The 21,329-nt window shown below is 37.5% G+C and overlaps 1 protein-coding gene across 1 annotated transcript; it reads left to right on the forward strand.

Moving 5' to 3' along the window:
• The first annotated feature begins 132 nt into the window (after nt 1-132).
• On the forward strand, nt 133-20,314 carry STARD6 (StAR related lipid transfer domain containing 6). The gene is made up of 9 exons (XM_008692306.2): nt 133-253; nt 771-830; nt 1,433-1,516; nt 2,939-3,032; nt 3,211-3,260; nt 9,420-9,546; nt 12,946-13,063; nt 16,005-16,098; nt 19,785-20,314. The coding sequence occupies exons 4-9, from the start codon at nt 2,943-2,945 to the stop codon at nt 19,984-19,986; spliced, it is 681 nt and encodes a 226-aa protein (XP_008690528.2). The 5' UTR covers nt 133-253; nt 771-830; nt 1,433-1,516; nt 2,939-2,942; the 3' UTR covers nt 19,987-20,314.
• Nucleotides 20,315-21,329: the final 1,015 nt, after the last annotated feature.

The raw sequence follows: 21,329 nt of genomic DNA on the forward strand, positions 1-21,329 counted from the left end.
GCCTAGGGCGGCTGGGCGAGGGGTGGGGGCCGCCGGGGAAAGGGGGTGCTGCGGAGCGTTTGGTAGCACTCGGTGCTGGGAAATGTAGTTTCTCCCTCCTCATCTTTCGGGGCGGGGGGTGTCTTAGGACTGCATCCCCCTCGCTGCCCTGCACGCTCTCCCCACCTCCGTCACCGCTCTTGAGGGCCCCTCAGCGTTGACGACAGGCTGAGCTTCTCTCCGCGGGCTCCCCGGGATTGTGTGAGGGGATGAGGTGGGGAAGGAGACTCGGGGGGCGCTGGCGGCTGCCGTTTGACTTCGGGCTCCCGGCTTTCACAGCACAGCCTTCTAGGATAAGACACCACCTCCACGGGGGTTGGAGGGGCAGCTCCCCAAACCACTTCTTCCCTGTCTCCTCAGTGCCTTCCACATCCCATCTCTGAGTCCGGCCTCCTGGGCTTGCAGCCAGCCCCTCACACTCAGAGCAGATGCGGGATTGGAGGAGGGAGTTTGGCCAGGGACGGGATTTAACAAATTCCTTGGGGACCTTGATTCCCAGGGAAGAATGGCAGTGACCCAGCACGGATTTGGGGACCCTGTCAGGCAGCCCAGAGAAAGGGAGATTATACAAACAGATGTAAAGACCCACTAACAACAGGTGTGAATCTGTCTACGAGGCTGGGACAGGATATGAGGTGCGAAGAATCCAGTTTCAACCAAGTGGAGTATCAAAAAAAGATGCCATCTCAATATTGGTTTATGTTTATTTTCCACTGACCCTATGGGTGAAGATATCCTTGACCATTACTCCACCTGAATATGTGCCAGTTCATCCGATATTGCATCACCAGGTAATGCGGCTATAGTCTTGCTGTTTGTTCTCTTTTCACCCTCTCTAGCCCACTAAACTTAATATTTCCTTTTCTCTTAGCAAATGGAAAAGTCCACAAGCTATAAAATTCAGTTAAGTGGTTCGATTAAACACATTTATTGTGGCAGTAAGTGTTAGTGATTTGAAAATGAGTAGAAGTCCCTGCAAGAGTTTATTCTCTACTGCTATCTTCCAATAAATGGAAGATTCTAGATCACTCAATATCAAATATGTTGCTGATTGGAAATAAAAAACTGTGTTATATATGCTGGGACAAGCACAGGTCAGTGACTAGCCAAGGACTGTTAATGAGCTTAAAAAGTTAGACATCTTTATTTACGTTCCACCCAAATATCTTTTTAACCTGTCCTTCTTTAAGATAATTTCTTAAAGGTTCTTTTCATAAACACGATCATTAACATTTCTCTTACTGCCTTTTTCTTTCATCATGGGCATATATAGCAAATGTTTCCTAATGAGGACATAAGTAAAAATAAAGGACACTGAGAAAATGTAAAGGAAGATATCAAATATATTGACCTAATTCATGGATCAAAATAATTCTACTTTGTTCCTTCACAGGTTAAGAGATATGGAGATCTCCACAAGGTTTTGGAGAAGAGTCCCAATAATTATTAAAATTCTGGACTAGATCTATTAGGAAAGGTAATGAAACCAAAAGTCTACTAGGAAAAAGGAGTTGTAATGGTTTACTAAAGCTTCTCAAATATAGATGTCAACTAGGTGTTGTTATGCCTTGCTGGAGAACTAAACAAGAGAAAGTGGATTTATGAGCTTTAAGTGAAAGCTAATTAAGACATGGCTCTGATAACTAAACTTGAAGAAGGTTTATTGAGGCAGCTCTTTGGAGAGTTTTTTAAAAGGTAGATTTAAATGTGTCATTTCAAGAAAAGAAACTAATGTTTCTGATCATCAAGAAGGGGTCCCACACTGTTTCGATCACTTTCGCATATATTAACTCACTTAATCCTTCTAATGACCCCATGAGATAGGTATTACTGTCCCCAATCTATACATGTAAACATTGAAGTTCAAAGGTTAAGCAATTTATTCAAAATAATATAGTTGGTGGTAAGTGGCAAAGTTAGGATTTGAATCCAGCTGTGTGTTGTCACATTCTTTCCACCATACAAGCCAGCTTCCCCTAACTGAAAACTAGATAATGAACCAAAGGACCAATGAGACTCCAGTTTCCTGAACTCATTCAGAACAGAAATAGCATCTTACTCAACTGTTTTTGCCACACCTACCACAGTACTTAATCACTAGTATAGGGTTCCGTAAATATGTTCATATTGAATTGATTTGAACTTGATCCTGTCTGAAGAGGAGGCATTTACACAAAGACACCAATGAAGAGGAATCTGTCATTCATATTTGGGAAGAATGTTATAAGCAGAGGGAAGAGCAAGTACAAAGATTCTGAGGTAGGAAGATGGTTGGTTGTATTTGAGGAACAGCCAGGTCAATATGATTGGAGCTGTGGTGGAAGAGAAGACAGGTAGGAGTTGCCTTTGGAGAGGAAGCCAAATGTCAGATCATTTAGTGCCATTGCCCTCACTTTAAAAAGACTAATTCCCAAGAACACATGATCAACAGATTATGCTTTACAAGAGAAAGGAAGCATGATTAAGCTGTTGGAAATATTAATGATTTATTGAATAACTATTATGTGCCAGGCACTGGGCTAGGGCATTTAAATTCATTATCTCATTTAATCCTCACATTAATTCTACAGTTTGTTATTATCCCAGAAAATTGAAACATTAAATAATGTGGTTCACAACCAGTGGCAGAGACAGAATTTGACCCAGGTCTCTCTGAGTCAAAAGCCTGCTCTTTGTACTATACCACATTTTCTCATTTGAAAGATTATGAATAAGGAAAAAGGAATTCATGCATTCACGCACTTAGCAATTATTAAGTAAAAACTTAATAAAAAAAATAAGTATTGTTCATTACTATGTAACAGACACTGTAGAAATAGTATTAAAATGTAATACAGCATTTTAAAATTGTTTCATATGGTTATATTCTTACCAGTTGTCTGTTTTTACAACTTTGCAGGTAGATGGACTATAAGGCACTTGCCCAAGAAACTGCTCAAGAAGTTTTAGAATACAATCAAGACACATCAGGCTGGAAAGTGGTTAAGACTTCAGTAAGATAAGTTAAATATGTTTCAAGAGTTATTTTTTTTTATGAGAAGCGATTCAAAAAGACTTCTAAAAATATTTTCTTTTAGGAACCAAAAAATACATATTTTTACTTTTTGTTTGTTTGTTTGTTTTTCTGTATTTGACAGCTAATTTATTTCTGGATTTTTATTCCCCTTTGAGAAAAAGGTAACTGTTTCCAGCAAGGCTTCTAAAAAATTCCATGGAAATCTGTGAGTACAATTTCCTTTTTATAGTTGTTTTGAATTCAGTGGCATTGATGTATCTGGAACTCAGTGCTGCTTCATTAGCTATAACATTGCTGGATAGTGATCAGGAATTAGAGATTAATTATAAAGTCACTGGGTTGAAATGTGATATTAATAGGGGCACCTGGGTGGCACAGCGGTTGGGCGTCTGCCTTCGGCTCAGGGCGTGATCCCGGTGTTCTGGGATCGAGTCCCACATCGGGCTCCTCCGCTATGAGCCTGCTTCTTCCTCTCCCGCTCCCCCTGCTTGTGTTCCCTCTCTCGCTGGCTGTCTCTATCTCTGTCGAATAAATAAATAAAATCTTTAAAAAAAATGTGATATTAATAAATTAGAGCAATTATGTGCCACCTAATCATTTTCAGACTTGAAGACAATCAGGAAAAAAAGTCTTTCAAGTGAATAATTCATTAAGATAGGAAATTTCTACCTCAAGAAATAATTACTATAAAAGCAGATTGGTATTTTCTTGATCACAGTAGTATTTTGCGGCCTTTCAAACATTTCACCTTTCCATTAAATGAACCACTAAAAAATAAAGTTTATTTCCCCAATTTACTTTTCTTGCTGATATATGTAATGTTTTCTGGAAGCTGCTTTTAAGGATATTTTTGAGGATCCTGTTATTTCAAATATAACTACACTGGGAGAAATTGTGCTGACATTTTTAATCTTGTTCTTAAGAGTTGTTCATTCACTGCTCATGATATCACATTAATGCAAATAGATCATCATATGTTATCGAAATCACTTTTTGTTTTTATCTTTTAGCCTATAGAAGGGGTCAGCATAAGCTCTTTATTGATCACAAGTTGTGCTTAAGACCCCCAAACTAGTCAAATTTTTACCCTTTACAGTTGGCTCTTTGTGTGGCTTACAGACTGTTTTCACAATTCAGCAGTTTTATGATTTTGTCCTGCACTTAGCCAGGGAAAGCTAGCTTGGAAGTTCTGTAACCAGTCACTCCTCAGAGGGAACAGTTGTGGGCATACAGACATCCTTCCAGAACAGCAGCAAAAAGTATGATTTTATTTTAAAGTGGTCAGAATGTATTATGTGTCAGAAATTACATTTAACGGGGCGCCTGGGTAGTGCAGTCGTTAAGCGTCTGCCTTCGGCTCAGGGCGTGATCCCGGCGTTCCGGGATCGAGTCCCACATTGGGCTCTTCCGCTGGGAGCCCGCTTCTTCCTCTCCCACTCCCCTGCTGTGTTCCCTCTCTCACTGGCTATCTCTCTGTCAAATAAATAAATAAAATCTTTAAAAAAAAAAAGAATAAAAAAAAAGAAATTACATTTCAGTCTCTTAAGCCAGTAAGACTTCAGCTCTTTGTTGATTAATCTATATTCAGCTTAGAAAATGCTTGTAAGTCACCAACCCAATTCCTTCATTGAATGCTTCTGTGATAGACAGCCTAGTACCTCCACTCTGATTGTTTCTGAGCAGAGGCAGCCTAGCACATCATCCAGTATGATTGTTCTGAGCAGGGGCAGCCTAGTACATCTAGTATGATTATTCCTGAATAGGAGCAGTCTGGTACATCCAGTATAATTATTCTGAGTGGGCAGTCTTTCACACCCACTCTGATTACTCCATAGTAGTGGCAGCCTGGTATATTCAATCAGAATGCTCTGAGTAGGGACATCCTAGTGCATACACTCTGATTGTTCTGCACAGAGGCAGCCTAGGACATCTAATCTGATTGCTCAGAGTAGGGGCAACCTAGTATAACACCCTTCTGACTGATTTAATTAGAGGCAGCCCAGTACATCCTCCTGATTGCTCTGTATGGGGCAGCCTAGGACATACAATCTGATAACTCCTAAGAGGGGCATCCTCACCCTCCATTCTGATTGCTCTGAGTAGGTGGCAGCCCCACACATCCCTTCTTACTGCTCCTGAGAAGGGGCAGCCTTGTACATAAACTCTTATTGCTCTGAGTCTTATTGCTCTGAGCAGCCTAGGACATACAATCTGATTACTTCTGATGGGAGCAGCCTAGTACATGCACTCTGATTTCTTTGGGTAGGGGCAGCCTAGTATACCCCCTCTGTTTTCTCTGAGTAGGGGCAGCCAAATACACCCCCTCTTCTCTAGGTAGGAGCAGCCTAGTACATGCACTCTGTTTGCTCTGAATAGGGGCAGCCTCTACGTCCACTCCGATTGCTCTGAATAGGGGTACCCTACTACATCTATTCTAATTACTCTAATAGGGTCAGCCTAATGTGTCTTCTCTAATGGCTCTGAGTAGAAGTATCCTCATACCTCCATTCTCATATCTTGAATAGGTGCAACATAAGATATCCACTCCACTTGTTCTGAGTCGGGGCAGTCTACTGTGTATACACAGCCTTCCACACCCCACCCCCTGCCAGAGATGAGTGTGATCCTATGTTTTTCATCTAACTGTTTCTCTCCCTACTTCTGGCTGGTCTTCTTGTGCTTTTGCATTCGTTCCACGTAATTCTTCTAATCATTCACTAACAAAAATTTTTTTTTTCAAAAATTTCTCCACATTTTGTTCCAAACGAAATCCATTTTCTCCGGCACAGCTGAGATGCTGCCCGCTCATTTTGTCTTGCCTTTGCCCCTGAGCAGAACCTATGCACTACTACTGGAGTGACACCTCCATCCATGAGCAGGAAGGGGATGTGAGGGTGGCACTGGGGAGAAACGGCACCGTGACTTCAGCTTGCCCCTCTTGGAGGGGGGGAAATAAACCCCAGTATTTACTGCCTCGGATAGAGCCTCACCCTATCAGTAAACTCTGGGTGGGGATAAGGAAGCCCCAGTCTTCTCAGCAGTGTCTGCTTAGCATAGAGTATAACAGCATGAGCTGAGGGGTGCCAAGAATGAGACATGTCAGTATCCTGCCCCTCCTAGGATGAAACCATAGCCCTTGGGGTGCCTGGGTGGCTCAGTCATTAAGTGTCTGCCTTCAGCTCAGGTCATGATCCCAGGGTCCTGGGATCGAGCCCCGCATCAGGCTCCCCGCTTAGCAGGAAGCCTGCTTCTCCCTCTCCCACTCCCCCTGCTTGTGTTCCCCCTCTCGCTGTCTCTCTCTCTGTCTAATAAATAAACAAAAAATCTTAAAAGAAAGAAAGAAAGAGAGAAAGAAAGAAAGAAACCATAGCCTTAGACTGGGAGTTAGTGGGGAGAGGGAGGTCCTCCTTGGCTTCCAAAGGCGAGGAAGTGTTGGCTAGAAGCCGACTATGGCTCAAATGCTATAGATTCTTACTTTTCCTACCTAGATTTAATAGATTTTCTTGAAAAAAATGTTTTTCCATTTCCTGAATGCCCTTAGGTCATTTTCTAGAGAATTTAAATCGTTATTTCTTAGAGTAATTTTCATCAGCTGTTTCACTATGGAGGAGGGTTTACTAAAAGTCTCACCCAGCTACTCTGGAAGTCCCATCCCCAACTCTAATATCACATAGGATAGCCAAAAATATGATCACTAACAGCCCGTGACTATTTTATCATCTTACAGATGCTTCCCCAAGTTTACAATTCTAGTGTGCCAAAATAGACACTTTACATTATTTTTCTCCTCCCTCATCCTCCTAGTTACTCTTTTGGCATTCATTCACAAAAATCATAAAAGGCTATAAAGTGATTTGGAGACATTAAAATTAGTATGCTGATACAAATCCACACATACTCAAAGGTTTCCATCTCAGCCTGAAAGTGTCATGAAATGTATGGTCTGTAAAAAGTGTACCTTAATGTATACCCATCTATCAGTCCATATACCAGCTAAAGTTTGTCAGAAACTGTAAAAGACAGGAGAAAATAGTTAAAATATTTTTAATTTGACCTGAGGTCACTTCACATATAATGAAAAAAAGCTTTATTATAGATCATAGTAAAATATCTAATGAACTGTTTGTCTTAACGATCAATAGATACAAGAATATAGTTCTTAGATTTAAGTATGACAAAATTGGTATCTCTGAAGACCCTTGAATGTAGTAGATACTGAATTGCTCATGGAGTGATAGACTCAAGTACTCAAGACACATAAACGTTTTGTGTTTTCAAAGAGGCTTGATATTTACATATTTTTAAAACCCACTAGCTCTAATATACCTCCAGTTAGTGAATTAAGATAATTTTTGACTAGTAGCCTACCCTCTGCCCAAGACACAACTTTAACTATGTTTTATAAGTTTCCAAAGAGCAAAATAAATAATTTCTGCCTTGTAGTCATATAATACCTGTAACTTATACTTTTCTCACCTTTACAAATGTTTGGAAAATAAACAATCAGCCATTGAGTAGACAGCCTAAACTGGGGGTAGAGAGTAAGTAAATATTTTAGGCTTTGCAGCTGCTGTGGTCTCCGTTGCAACTACTTAGCTCTGCCATTATAACATAAAAGCACGACACATAAATAGACAATACATTTTTGTGCCATCATAGCACAAGGGCACTAACATTAGTAGACAGACAATACATTAATGTATTGGCTGTGTTTCAGTTAAACTAACTACAAAAACAGGAAGTAGGCTAGACTTGACCTATAGACCATAGGTTGCCAAGCCCTGTCCTAAACAGTAGATATGAAAAATCACAAATCCTCAAATGTTGATAAACTAACATGTATGTTAGGAACCCTTCCCTAAATCACATGAGATAGTCAACACTTTCTTATAGGCTTTGTGTTAGATTACCACAGGTGAGGCTAAGCTATGATGTTGGTCACAGGTGTATTAAATGCATTTTCAACTTGAGATACTCTCAACTTAACGAGGGTTTATCTCAGTATAACCTCATCGTAAATTAAGGAAGATCTTAGTTTTCTAGTTAGAAATACAAAGAAGTTCAAAATTCTTTATCTTCAAAGTTTACAGTATAATTAAAGAGAGAGAGCAGATTAATAAAAAAAAAAAAAATCCATGGTAGTATATACAAATCCCTTCAGAGTTTTGTACTTAAATTTTAACTATCTTATCTGACTTATTTTTCACAGGACCTGATAATTTTTCAGGTTGTTTTCTCACTATCTTATTCAGAGTTTAATATTAAACTTTTAAAAACTTTGTAGATCTGAAGGAAGGAAACATTACATAGTAAGGAAATTTGAGGATATCTCATAAAGAAAATTAAGGACTAACTGAGCTTTTAAAGAGAAATTAACATACAAAGAAATAGTCTAATGAACTCCTTATTTGCTTGCCAAATCATTAAAACGAAGTTTCAGAGGAAGAACCATTCATAAATATGACAATTATTAGACTAATAATAGTATTTGGTTTTATCTCACTTCCCCCAGGACTTTTAACTTTTTAAAGGTTTAAAAATTTTGATTTTACTTAAACCTATCCCCTCAGTTTGGAAAGAATCATTAACAGGGAGAAGAGTACAGCCAATATTATTCAGACTTCATTTTTATTCAACAGCCTTCTGCTAAATAGTGAGTTTTAACCCAGTTTTCTCATATTGCCTTAATTCCATTGATGGGTAACTACATCTAATTTCAGTGACAGACAAACACAAAGGTTAGTTATTTGCCCAAATCCTGACATGTTAAAAATAAATGAAATTTAAAAGTCACTGTCTATGAATAAGGTTCAGTTGTAACACAGACATGGCCATTCATTATATATAGTCTATGGCTACTTTACTGCTACCCTAGCAAAGTTGAATAGTTGCAACATAGATCATGTGGCCTGCAAAGCCTGAATTACTTACCATCTGGCCTGAAAATTTTGCTGACACATTACATCCTTAAATTAAGAATTGGGGCTACAAGATAATGAATGTATAACCACACAAACTTCTCAATTACATTTGGCTTATGATAAATACGGCAGGTAAATATGAAAAAGATTTAAGAAAAATCCTAAAAGAAAGTAGCCCCCTCTAAAAAGACAGCTATAAAACAGTATAAACAAGATTTGCCGAAAAATACATTTTGAAATAATTTATATTAATTATTGCAATGCTTATTTAAATAACCTGGCTACTTCCAATTGAATATTAGTGTTTTAAATGGCTAATATTACTTTCAAGTGTTCTTTTCTGTTATTTGCTAAATTAGCCTACTTTATACTATGATAGCATTATATTTTGAGCTTAGATGAAACTTGTTAAATTTTGATTTTCTCTGTTTTGTTAACTGCAGATATCGTGTTGAAGGAATAATTCCAGAATCAACAACTAAACTGTCTGATTTCCTCTACAAACCTGAAAACAGAGTTACATGGGATAAATCATTGAAAGTGTACAATATGGTACACAAGATTGATTCGGTAATTTGTTGTCTGATATTAGACTTTTACTGTACCAATATATTTTTAGTTTTATTAGTGATTTGAGTATATTAAACCTGTATGATGTAGACAATATGATATAGATACTTCATATTTTATAGACTTGAATTGAAATCTTCATAAAAGTTTTAAAACTGCCCTCTTTATTAGTCAAAAGTTTAATTCTGATTAGCTTGATTCTGTTGTAAAGGCTTTGCGCATTCAGAATCTAGCTAGCTCATGCAGATGTATGTCTTCGGTGTTGAGGGGTTTGAACTTCATGTATTCTCTTCCATTAGGTGGGAAAAAAAGATTAAGCATGCCTTGTTGGTAGGAAGTCAGTAGATTTATCTTAGTTATAATACATTAGATAACAGGAACAATGCAGACACATACTGTAGGGGCTTAAGAGCAAATAGCATGTAACTTTTTTTAAGAGTAAGGATACAGCATGGAATAACGTTATATAGATGGTTGTGGTTTTTGAAATGCTTTCAAATACATTATCTCAAATAGATGAAGAGGGAGACTAAAAACAAAGAGAAAAGAAAAATACATGTAATTAGAGTAGAAAGTTTAAGAAGTCAAAGAGGTGAGAGAAAAGAAGACCGAATTTAAAAGAGAATTAGGACAGCACACTATAGACCTCTTATTTATTAAGACTGCTATACTGGGCGCCTGGGTGGCACAGCGGTTAAGCGTCTGCCTTCGGCTCAGGGCGTGATCCTGGCGTTATGGGATCGAGCCCCACATCAGGCTCCTCCGCTATGAGCCTGCTTCTTCCTCTCCCACTCCCCCTGCTTGTGTTCCCTCTCTCGCTGGCTGTCTCTATCTCTGTCAAATAAACAAATAAAATCTTAAAAAAAAAAAAAAAAGACTGCTATACTTTGTGGTATGTATATTATACCTCAATAAGCTGGGTTTTTTTTTTTAAGATTTTACTTTTTTATTTGAGACAGAGAGAGAGGGAGAGAGCCCGAGCGGTGGGAAGGGGTAGAGGGAGAGGGAGAAGCAGACTCCCCGCCGAGCAAGGAGCCCAACATGGGGCTTGATCCCAGGAACCTGAGATCATGACCCAAGACAAAGGCAGATGCTTAACCAACTGAGCCACCCAGGCACCCCTCAATAAGCTGTTTTGAAAAATTTAGTCATAAAGCAAACTTTTATGATTTTCACAAACAATTGCATTTGTAAAATTCCAGATAAGTGGGTCTTTTGTCCTTTGTATCTCCAAGCCACATTCCACACATCAAAACAAATGTCTCACATACCTACCATCACCTTATCATTTACCTGGAATTCCATAGGTTACCTTTGCCTCCTTTTATTAAATTGATTTTAAAGCTTGGGAGTGGGGAGAGGTTGTAGAAAAGCCCCGGAAAGTAAATGTTCCATTTTGTAGAAAGGTCCTGAAGTTCCTTATCCACAAAAAAACCTTTCGATTACCCTCTTGGGATTTAAACATTCAGACTGGGAAACATAGTCCGTCAGAAATGAAAACTGAAACATTGGACTGTTTCTTTCATGATTGATTACACAGTTCCATTCATACTTCATATATTTCTGCTATTGCTACAAGTCAGCTGTAATAATGGAAAGAATACTAGATTTGGCATAAAAAAAAACCTGGCAACAGATTCAGAGAAATTATGTGATTTGCCCATGGTCATCGCAGCCAATATGTGGTAGAACCATGACTTAACACTTGATCTCCTGCTTCCAAATTCTATGCCCTTTCCAATGTACTATGTATCTCTTAGTAGCATTACACTGTAAGAATTATTTTACCTTCCTATGAATGTTTATAGTATGCATCTCCAGAGATGTGTTTTCACTGACTCATTCACCCCCATTAATGAGGGAGGGATTCCTGCTCTAGGGTTATGGGGGTGATCAAACACATGACATCTGACACTAGACAAATGAGATCAACAGCAGATCATTAAACCTTAGTCACAGCCCAGGAGAGGAGGACTGTTCCAACTTTGTTAAATTGGCGTTTGTTAAATGGAGCAGAGGGTGCCAGGTGGTGAGCCACGTTTCAACAAAAGACCACAAGAGAAATTGAACTAGAGAAGTTTATTACTCACAAGTCCTGGAAGAAGTACATGGCAAGCCTCCAGGAGCCACATGGGGAGGTCAAGACAGGGCTCAGGCAGAGAGGCAGGACCTGAGGCACCGGCCTGCATTAGCTCTGTGGGTGGAGTGCTTTGGGATTCCTGGGCTAAAGCCAGATTGTTTGATTCAAACCAAAAAGAGCAGGTCACTCTATAAAATGCAAGTCGCAGAGGTCTTGTCTAAGTTGCTCACGAGGGGAAAGCCATGGGAGGTGGGGAAGACGTGATCAGAATGGTGGCTGGGGAGGTTATATCAGGAACTGACACCCACTTGTGACTCTGTGGCGACTATCTAAGGCATTTGCTTGCATGGGGAGCTCTTGTCAGTTTCAGCACCCCCCCCCCCCCCGCAGGCTGAGTGGCCAAACAAAACCGATGCTGAAGCAGCAATACCATGGAGTAGCTTAGCTAAACTCTCCAGGGCACACCACGTCATGCAGCGTGACATAGGAGTTGCACCCAGGACCAGAGTGAATAACCAGAGGTTGTGCAAGACAGGCTTTGTAGTATCAAGAGGTTGAGATGACCCCTGACTCCTACAGGAGGCTGTGATTGGTTGTTGGAATAATTCTGCAGCCCAGCAGGGAGCAAGTAGGAACTGTGCCTGATCCTACTGATAAGGAGCATTGTTTGGCTAAGGAGCAGAATGGGAGAATAACTTGCAGTTAGGCCATTTACGACTCTTCCCATTTCAGCAGATGTCAAGGCAACACACAATATAGGCTTTACACCACAAGGTGCTAAACTAATATATTTTTCAGAATGTATTACCTAGCGAGTGTGGACTGGTAGAAATAGTACTGTCCTGGGAATCAGGAACGTGGGTTCTAGTTCTGTACTTATCTCTAGTTTTGCATGTGATTTAATCTCTTAGGCTTTAATTTCTTCATCTAAAAATTTAAAGAGTAGATGACAACAAGATTCCGTTATGAATTTTCTGCACTTACATTAATTCCTTACCAGGTATATGATTTGCAAATTACTTTCTCCCATTCTGTACGTTGACTTTTCATTTTATGGTTTCCTTTGCAGTGCAGAGCTTTTTAGTTTGACGTAGTCCCACTTATTTATTTTTGCTTTTGTTACCTTGCAATTATAAATATAGATCTAATGTTCCTCTGACACTGAAAATGCAAACTGATTTGATGATAAGTTCTTATAACTTCAAAGCCCTGCTTTTTCCAAATGGTAGCTAACCTTATGCAGTGAAATTCTTTGGGAAGCGAAACGAAGAATAGATACCAAATAACTGTTGCAATCTTTATGGTTTGATTTGTTCCAGGACACATTCATATGTCATACCATTACACAAAGTTTTGCCATGGGCTCAATTTCCCCCCGAGACTTTATCGACTTAGTGTACTTCAAGCGCTACGAAGGGAATATGGATATTATCAGTTGTAAGTTGAAACATTTTGCCCACATTTTGGAAATAGTATGAGACATTAATAAATGTATTTTCCTTTAACGCACAGTTTGGAAGATATTGTGTTTTCAATTAATTTTTATTTTTTTATTTACTTAGTGAGACCAATAAACATATGTATAATACAGACAAAGAAGCCTGACATTTTACCCAACACTGGAGGTACCATTTACATTAGTCAATCATGATGGCATCTCTTGCTTGGCCTTTTTGCAGCTTACGCCATGCAGCACTGAGTATAGACAGATAAGTTGTAGGCAAAAACCTCACAGCATATATTTTAAAACTACTAAGACATAAAGTTAATCTTTGGACATATAATGTTATATTTGAATTGTGTAGAATGGGCATATCCAGTAACTGATAAAATTCCTGAAGAAATTTAGATGATCATTAGATGAATCTTTACATAAATGTGCTTACATTTCTTTTAGAAATTGGAGATTTTGATATATCCTTAGCCCTCCCAAAAATGTGTCACTATGTAAAATGCAAATGTGTAATCACTTCCTAACTTACTTTATTCGTTTAAAACCTACCAGTTCATACCACAAAGATCTTTGGACTCAGATAAATGCAGTAACTCCCGGTGAAGGGACTTCGGTAGGACAGTGGCCTAGAGCCCTGTTTTTCTCCAGATTTCAATTTAATCTCACCATTCCTATCTGAATAGCCTTCTCTATTGTAAACTGCTTGGGGAATAGGACAGTTAAGTGCTGTTAATTATTATTTTCCAACAAGGCTTCAGTTGCTCTGCTGTATCTATAGGACTCTAAGTTTCAGAGTCCAGACTACGTCATCGTTCTGCTAACAGCACTCACTCGAACACAGTTCTGTTGTAGCATGCCACTGAGGCCTGAGAAGGCCTGAGATTCAGCACTTCTCTACAGGGGTCTCTTGTAGATTCATAGAATGTCACTGAGTTGTCTCCTTAAATGAGAGCACATAAAATTTTATTCACCGTCTACGGCACAAAATACTGTATGTCTAAATTATAGATCTGTTATTTTCTGTATTTTGAAGCAGACCATTTCAATCTCATTTTTAGTGGTCAGAGGAAAGGTAAAAAAGAATTATGGAAGTTAAAATCAACAAATAGTCGTAGTACTCAGTCACCCAGTGATCAATACTAAATCTGTTTTAAGCAATTTTCTTCAAATGAATTTTTGATGAATACTGAGTTTTCTTCTTACTGCTCCATTTGCTGTTGTTTAACTTACTATGCAGCTTGCTTTGAGCTGAATATTTTGTGTGCATTATTTCACCAATGAGGAAACTCATTGGTTCACAGAAATTAAGTTACATAGCTAGTAAGCACCTGAACCAAGAGTTAAAACTCACGTCTTCTGACTTTCCAAAATCTGTCCTGTCATACCATATGCCTCACAAAAGACCCATGCTTGTTTGTGGAATATAACAACAACAACAACAAAAAGTTTTAAAGAAAGACAAGGATAATCTCCATATTTTAAGCAGAGAAAAAATATGTTAATATCACCTCTGACAGTATCCCTATGCCAACATAATAGGCTCTGTTAAGATGATAAACAGGTCATGAATGTGGAAAATGCATTCAGCCACATTTGTCTCTTAAGCTGTTCTTAAGCTAGTGTTTAATATTGCATTTCCCTTAGAATTGATTGCTTATGTTAAAATCATGTAGGAAAATCCATCTTCTCTGACAAGAGCAGGATTCAGTTGCACAGAAAAAAACAAATATATCTTTAAAAATATTTTTAGAAAGAATATATATAATTATCATAATCATAATCAAACTACCTCCTTTTTACATTCATATACAATATTGTTATGCTGCATAATTCCTAAAACAAACTCTACTGATTTTTAATTATACTTTGAATTAGCTCCAGGGAATTGGCAGAAAAGAGCATTTTTTAAAAAAGATGTATTTGTTTACTTAAGAGAGAGAGTGCAGGGTGGAGGGGAGAGAAAATCCCAAGGAGACTCCACGCTGGACGTGGAGCCCAACCCAGGGCCCAATCCCAGGATCCTGAGATCATGACCTGAGCTGAAATCAAAAGTCGGATGCTTGACTGACTAGGCCACCAGGTGCTCTAGCAGAAAAGAGCATTTATTTTTTTATTTTTTATTTTTTTAAAGATTTTATTTATTTATTTGAGAGAGAGAGAGACAGCCAGCGAGAGAGGGAACACAGGCAGGGGGAAAAGGAGAGGGAGAAGCAGGCTCCCAGCAGAGAGCCTGATGTGGGGCTCAATCCCAGGACTCCGGGATCACGCCCTGAGCCGAAGGCAGACGGTTAACGACTGAGCCACCCAGGCGCCCCAGAAAAGATCATTTAAACTATTTTTATTAATAGACAAAATAACCCCATCAAATATTTTATTTAGAAAATGATTAACATGTTGTACATAAATGTTGAATCACATATATTGCACACCTGAAACTAATATTCCACTGTACGTTAACTGAAATTCAAATAAAACCTTAAAAAATAAGTAGATTAAGAAGGATCTAACTTTAAAAAAATAATAAATAAATAATGATTAACAAAAAAAAAATCTATAAACCCACTATCCTAATGGAATAGTCTTTTCCTTTGTGATTTCTTCTTTTGCTTCAAATCTCAGAAAGTAATTAAATGATACATTTAATACTTTTTGTTGTATGTAAAATGTAACAGCATCTTTAGAAATAATAACATGAGAAAATTTGAGAGCACAGTAGTGCTCATCTGGCATTTTCTCAATTTTGGTCTGTGTACACATGCATATGTATAAATATGTATATATACATGTATAAAACTAGTATCACTGCTGATAATAACTAAATTAAATTAAATGCTATATCATACATTTTTTAAAATATGCTACTTGAAATAGAATTTTTCATCTTTGTGGAATAGGCTTCATTTTAATTTTTTTTTTATCACTTAGCTAACAGTGTGGATTTTCCATCATATCCTCCATCTTCAAATTATATCCGTGGTTATAACCATGCTTGTGGCTATATATGTTCTCCTCTGCAAGAGTAAGTGTTACTTGCATTTATTTATTTTATTTTAACAAGTTTTTTAGTTCAATTTGTTATTTTTACTAAAGGATTCCTAACTCGTTGGTAGAAGTGTGTGCCAGCATATTCTGTTAGGAAAAAAAATTGCCCCTAAATGCAATTTAAAAAAGTAATTTTTATAAGTATTTTCATCATCAGAATGGATAATTCCCTATAAAGTATGATTTGAGGTCTCTGGGACTAGTCACAAATACACATTCCCCTCTATCCCCTCACCCCCAGTTAACCTTAACCTGATGATTTATTTATATTTCTCCATTAGAGTTACTTCTGTGAATTATTAAGGAATTTTTGTAAATTAAAAATACATTTACCTAGAATTATAATACACTCACATTTATCAGCAATTAACGCTTTATGTTAAATGAATTCTTTCCAGTGGACTACCTACGAATACCTGCAGAATGAGACAAACAATAGGTAAATTTGGAAAGAGCTAGAGAAATCAGAAGAGTCACTGCCTATAGGTAACCAGCCTAGGGATAAATGGTAACAAAAAATACACATATTTTATAAATGTATGTACATTAATTCAATGTATATCATTTCATAAACCCTTAAGTTTTAGTTTTTGCTAAATGATTTTATACAAGTAAAAGATATTGGCACATAAAAACATGTAAAATTTTATGTTGGCCAGATATAAACCTCTCAATCAGAGGAGAAAAAAAAAAAAACGTGAAGAAAGTTAAAATAAAATTACATTTTAGACTGTATTCCTTAATATTTTCTCTACTGAATTAAAGAACTGAAAGCAATTGACAATTACATACATTAACGGACAGGATCATAGTGCAAATGGTGACAATGGTGGTCTTTCCACCCACCTGTCAATTTTGAATCTATGGTCAAGACTTCATTTTCCACAGCAGGAAAAAACAAAACAAGGGAAGGATTACTGCTTCAGATCAGTTGGATAAAGCAATGGTTGGCAGGGACTGTAGTTGGGAAGCTACATATTCTGATGTGTGTTTCATAGGCTGTCTCCTTCTTGCATCTTGTCAACCTTCCCTTTCCACTGCAAAACACATGGGACAAAAGCTCTGATCTAGATGTCCCATCTAGGGTGGGAGCTCTGCCTAGCATCCTGATAGAGGAAAAGATACAGTCTCATTCATAGTCTCAGAGAAAGGTATTGACAAAAAAGTGATTCTTTTGTACCTTCTCTTTCCATGCAGCACAGCATTTGGGACAGCCAACATTTGTAAACAAGTCATGTAGTAAACTTATAAAACTTATTACCAGTAGTAAAGGTACTGTCTAGTAAATACTGGAAAAGGTTTTCTGAAGCATGTAAAGTCCTAGCAAAGTCAAATAGAGATTTAAGACCTTTTCAACAGCTAGTGAATATTCTCAATCTAACCACCTGAGGCACTGTGAAAATAGTCTAAACTCTCCATACACAAGAGTAGAAGAAAATGGACACACGCTTTGTTGGAGGAGTGGTCTTCATACCCCCCAAAAAGAATTTTGTAAAACTACTCTGCCTTGTACATTTTTAAGTTGATATTAAAATTTTTCATAGGATTAAATTAAGAAGGTGCAATTTTCAGCACTCTAAATATTGACAATCTAAAAAAAGTGTTATGTCACTCTTGTAAGCATATCCAATAAACTCTAAATACCATAATAACTGGAAACCTACCATAACTATCAATTTCAAAATACACACAACCTCTATCAGAAATTTACATCATTAGTTTTCTCCTTGTTCCCACATTCTTACTTTTTTCCCCTCATACAATTTAATCCTAATAGAATATATTTTACAGTTTGAATTCTTTTATTCTTGTATTAATCACCCTGTCACTCTTCTTTGCAAAAATAAGTGTTTAACTTTAAAAATCCATTTTATTTCCTGTGACCTTCAGTATCTAAATGTTATAAAATATATGTGTGTACTAGATTAAATTATTACATGATCAAAACAAAATATGTTACTAAATGTTTTGTAACTATTAAGTATAAAAGCAAACATTGAAAACACGCCTTTTATTATTAGCAAAACTTAGATAGCACTTACTTTGTGCCAGGCACTTTATAAACAATTTACATATATTGATTCATTTGGTCCTCCCAATAACCTCATGAGGTAGGTAGTACTACTATTTCAATTTTGCAGAAATAAAATGGAAGTCCAGAGAGATTAAGTAATTTTCTCAAGGTTAATCACAGGTAATAGCAAAGCTCAGCTTCAAACCAATGCAAACTGGTTCCAGAGTCCATGCTTCTAACAATTACAACTAATTTAACTGTGTATTTATAATACTAATAAAATGAGACAGCACTTACTATTGTCTGCCCCTACTTCACATTTTTATGAATGTAAGCACTGAGAAAATTTTTTTGCATAAATAAGTGGTTTAAAATGAAAAGAGTATAATTCCAGGACTTTCATTAAATGCCTTGAATTCTTTTGTGTTATGTACCATAAATTAGTGACCTATAAACAAAAACTATCTTTAATGACCTATCAGCTGACAACGAAGTTAGATCCTTAAATTTTATTGAAAGCAAAGAATTGACGACATGACTTGGTAAGGATTTATTACCCAATCATTAGTCGTTCACTTTCTGTCATTCACTTTTTTATATGCCAGAGTAAAGCACCATAGTATCATTCGGTACTATTCAGGGAAGATGACAGCACCTTTGTTCTGTAAAGCAACAGAAGGATGATGTGAACAGGCTAATGGGAAAGGAGAAGCCTACATCTCCATCAGAGATGGTCTCAGATAAGTTTAGGGAAAAGGTACATATGGAAGTTAAGAGATTTGAAAATTTATTCCTTTAAATGTTATTCATCCTCTCATACCCTTTGGAAAGTCTTCACGTACTCCAGTTTGAAGATTGCTGGGTTAGAATATAAAATACTACAGTCTTCCTACTGTCATTTGGAAAGAATATTTCAAAATGTTAAACGCACAAACCTTTGACCTAGAAATTCCAAGTATTTGTAGAAGTGCAAATGGATACATTACAAAGATGTTTTATTACAGCATAGTAGCAAAAAGTGAGGAAAAAACCCAAATGATAATTAATAAAGGATTGATTACGTAGAGAATGAAATACTATATGCAGTCATGAAAAACAATTAAGCAGATATGTATGTATCAACAGAAAGAAGTGCATGATATCCTACCAAGAGGGAAAATAAAACTAGTTGCAGAAAGTATTATCTCATTTTTGTAAAAACAAAAATGTGTGGGGTAAGTATACATATATGTATGCTATCTTTGTATATACATAGACAATAGTCTGAAAAGATACAGTCAGAAGTATAAATAGTGATTAGCTCTGGGAAACAGAATAATTTTGAAAATTCTGTATTGTTTACATTTTTATAAGCTTACATTAATTTTATAATTTAAAATTAGCAAAATGACCAAAAGGAAAAGCTGACTGAAGACCGTAATGTATAGTCTGACTACTGAATATTTTTATGTAAAATGTTTATGAGTGCAAATCACTCGCCCTTTTTTTGTACCCTTCCTTCCTCCCTTCCTTCAGTAACTCTCCTATCATAAGCACTTTGGAGGGAATCCATGGTGATTGAGACAAGAATTCTGCTTTCTATAAACTTATAAATTCAATACATAAATCTAAAAATCTTTGTATTTTTTTAATTCTTCCTTTGTTTACAGGAACCCAGCACATTCCAAACTAGTGATGTTTATCCAGACAGAAATGAGAGGAAAATTGTCCCCATCAATAATTGAAGCAACCATGCCTTCCAACTTAGTAAGCTTCATCCTCAATGCAAAGGATGGAATAAAGGCACTCAGAACTCCAGGAGGACGTGGATACCATCATAGCGGTCACCCATCATTCCTAAAGAAAAAGTGAGGCCATAGAAAAGCATGTGTGGCAGTTACTACAGTTTACTTCCAAATCAGTATGCATAAATACTGTTAAACTATTCTAGACAGTATCCTTGTAAAAATTATTGAAGGCACTCTGTGGAAATAAGAACTCCTAGTTGTACAAGAGAACAGCATTAAATATAGTTTTTAATCTAAGAATGATGTTAATAACAAGTGTTCTTAATGCACTTTTATCTGTTGCTTTTTTCCCCCCGGCAAATGCTCTGCAAAGGGATCAGTAAGAAAACATACAGTCGGAGGTCAGCACTAATTAAAAATTAAAATATATTTTAAATTGTTTTTTCTTTGATTACTGCTTAAATTGATCATTGTAGGAGACATGAACATAAAAACTGAAAAGAATTCCAATAGAATGTATGAAGAATGATATCTAAAATTTAAAATTAAATGAATCATCAATCAATTTCTGGTTCTGGCCAAGGTGTACCAACCCATCCCTCCCAAATCCTTCCTCTTAAAACTAAAAGACTCTGCATATAAGCACACGAATATTCAAGCATATGTAAAAAGAAGACAAACTGCCTAGGAACCTTAGGCCTTGAGGAATGACATAGCCATCATTGTCAGGGTCTCCTTATTGCCTTCCGTGTATTCCAGGCAGGCACCTGGAACCACCACCAGGCAGGAACAACAAAAGCTTCAAGAAGAAGCCTGTCCCTCATAGCTGTAGGAGTAGCTATGAGCAAAAGGGTGGCCTAATGGAATAAAATCTACAGCAGCCAAACATCAACCTAAAAACTGTACCCACTCCCTCTTTGGTTTCAGTGGGGCAAAGCAGACAGATGATCTTATATCCACCTTGTTTCCACAGCACAGAAGCAGGTGGTGGTCCTCTGACAGAGTTGAGCATAAGCAGCACTATGACAACCCTGCCAGTTGGTATAGGCTGACCAAGCAGGGAGCTGATTTTCCATCTTCCACCCAGCAAAAGCAGGTAGTGGTCCTTTGATATCCCGCCTGGGGTAGCGTCAGTTGGGGTCCTGAGTCCCCCACTTGGCGGCAACAAGACTTAGCTAGCTAGTGCAAAGAAGTGTGGGTCACGATTCACTTCACTGCCCGTCCTTGATCCCCAGTGTCACCAAGGCCTGGAAGGATGCTGCACCGCCATGCCCACCCAATGTATTCCAGTGGTTTCCCCTCTGTAGTGTGCTGAATGATGGCCTCCAAAATATATGTCCTTGTCAAATCCCTGGAACCTTGAATGTGACCTTACTTGGAAAAAGGATCTTTGCAGGTATAATTAAGGACCTCAGAATGAGATCATCCTGGATTATCTGAGTGAACCCTAAATCAAATCTAATCATT

This window comes from Ursus maritimus, unplaced genomic scaffold, assembly GCF_017311325.1.
Source record: "Ursus maritimus isolate PB19 unplaced genomic scaffold, ASM1731132v1 scaffold_18, whole genome shotgun sequence".
NCBI classification, from domain to species: domain Eukaryota; kingdom Metazoa; phylum Chordata; class Mammalia; order Carnivora; family Ursidae; genus Ursus; species Ursus maritimus.

Coding starts and splice junctions, on each gene's coding strand:
- STARD6 (XM_008692306.2), top strand. CDS start 2,943: ATGGACTATAAGGCACTTGCCCAAGAAACTGCTCAAGAAGTTTTAGAA. Junction 3,261..9,419: donor AAAAAATTCCATGGAAATCT/GTGAGTACAATT, acceptor TGTTAACTGCAG/ATATCGTGTTGAAGGAATAA. Junction 13,064..16,004: donor GAATATGGATATTATCAGTT/GTAAGTTGAAAC, acceptor TTTATCACTTAG/CTAACAGTGTGGATTTTCCA.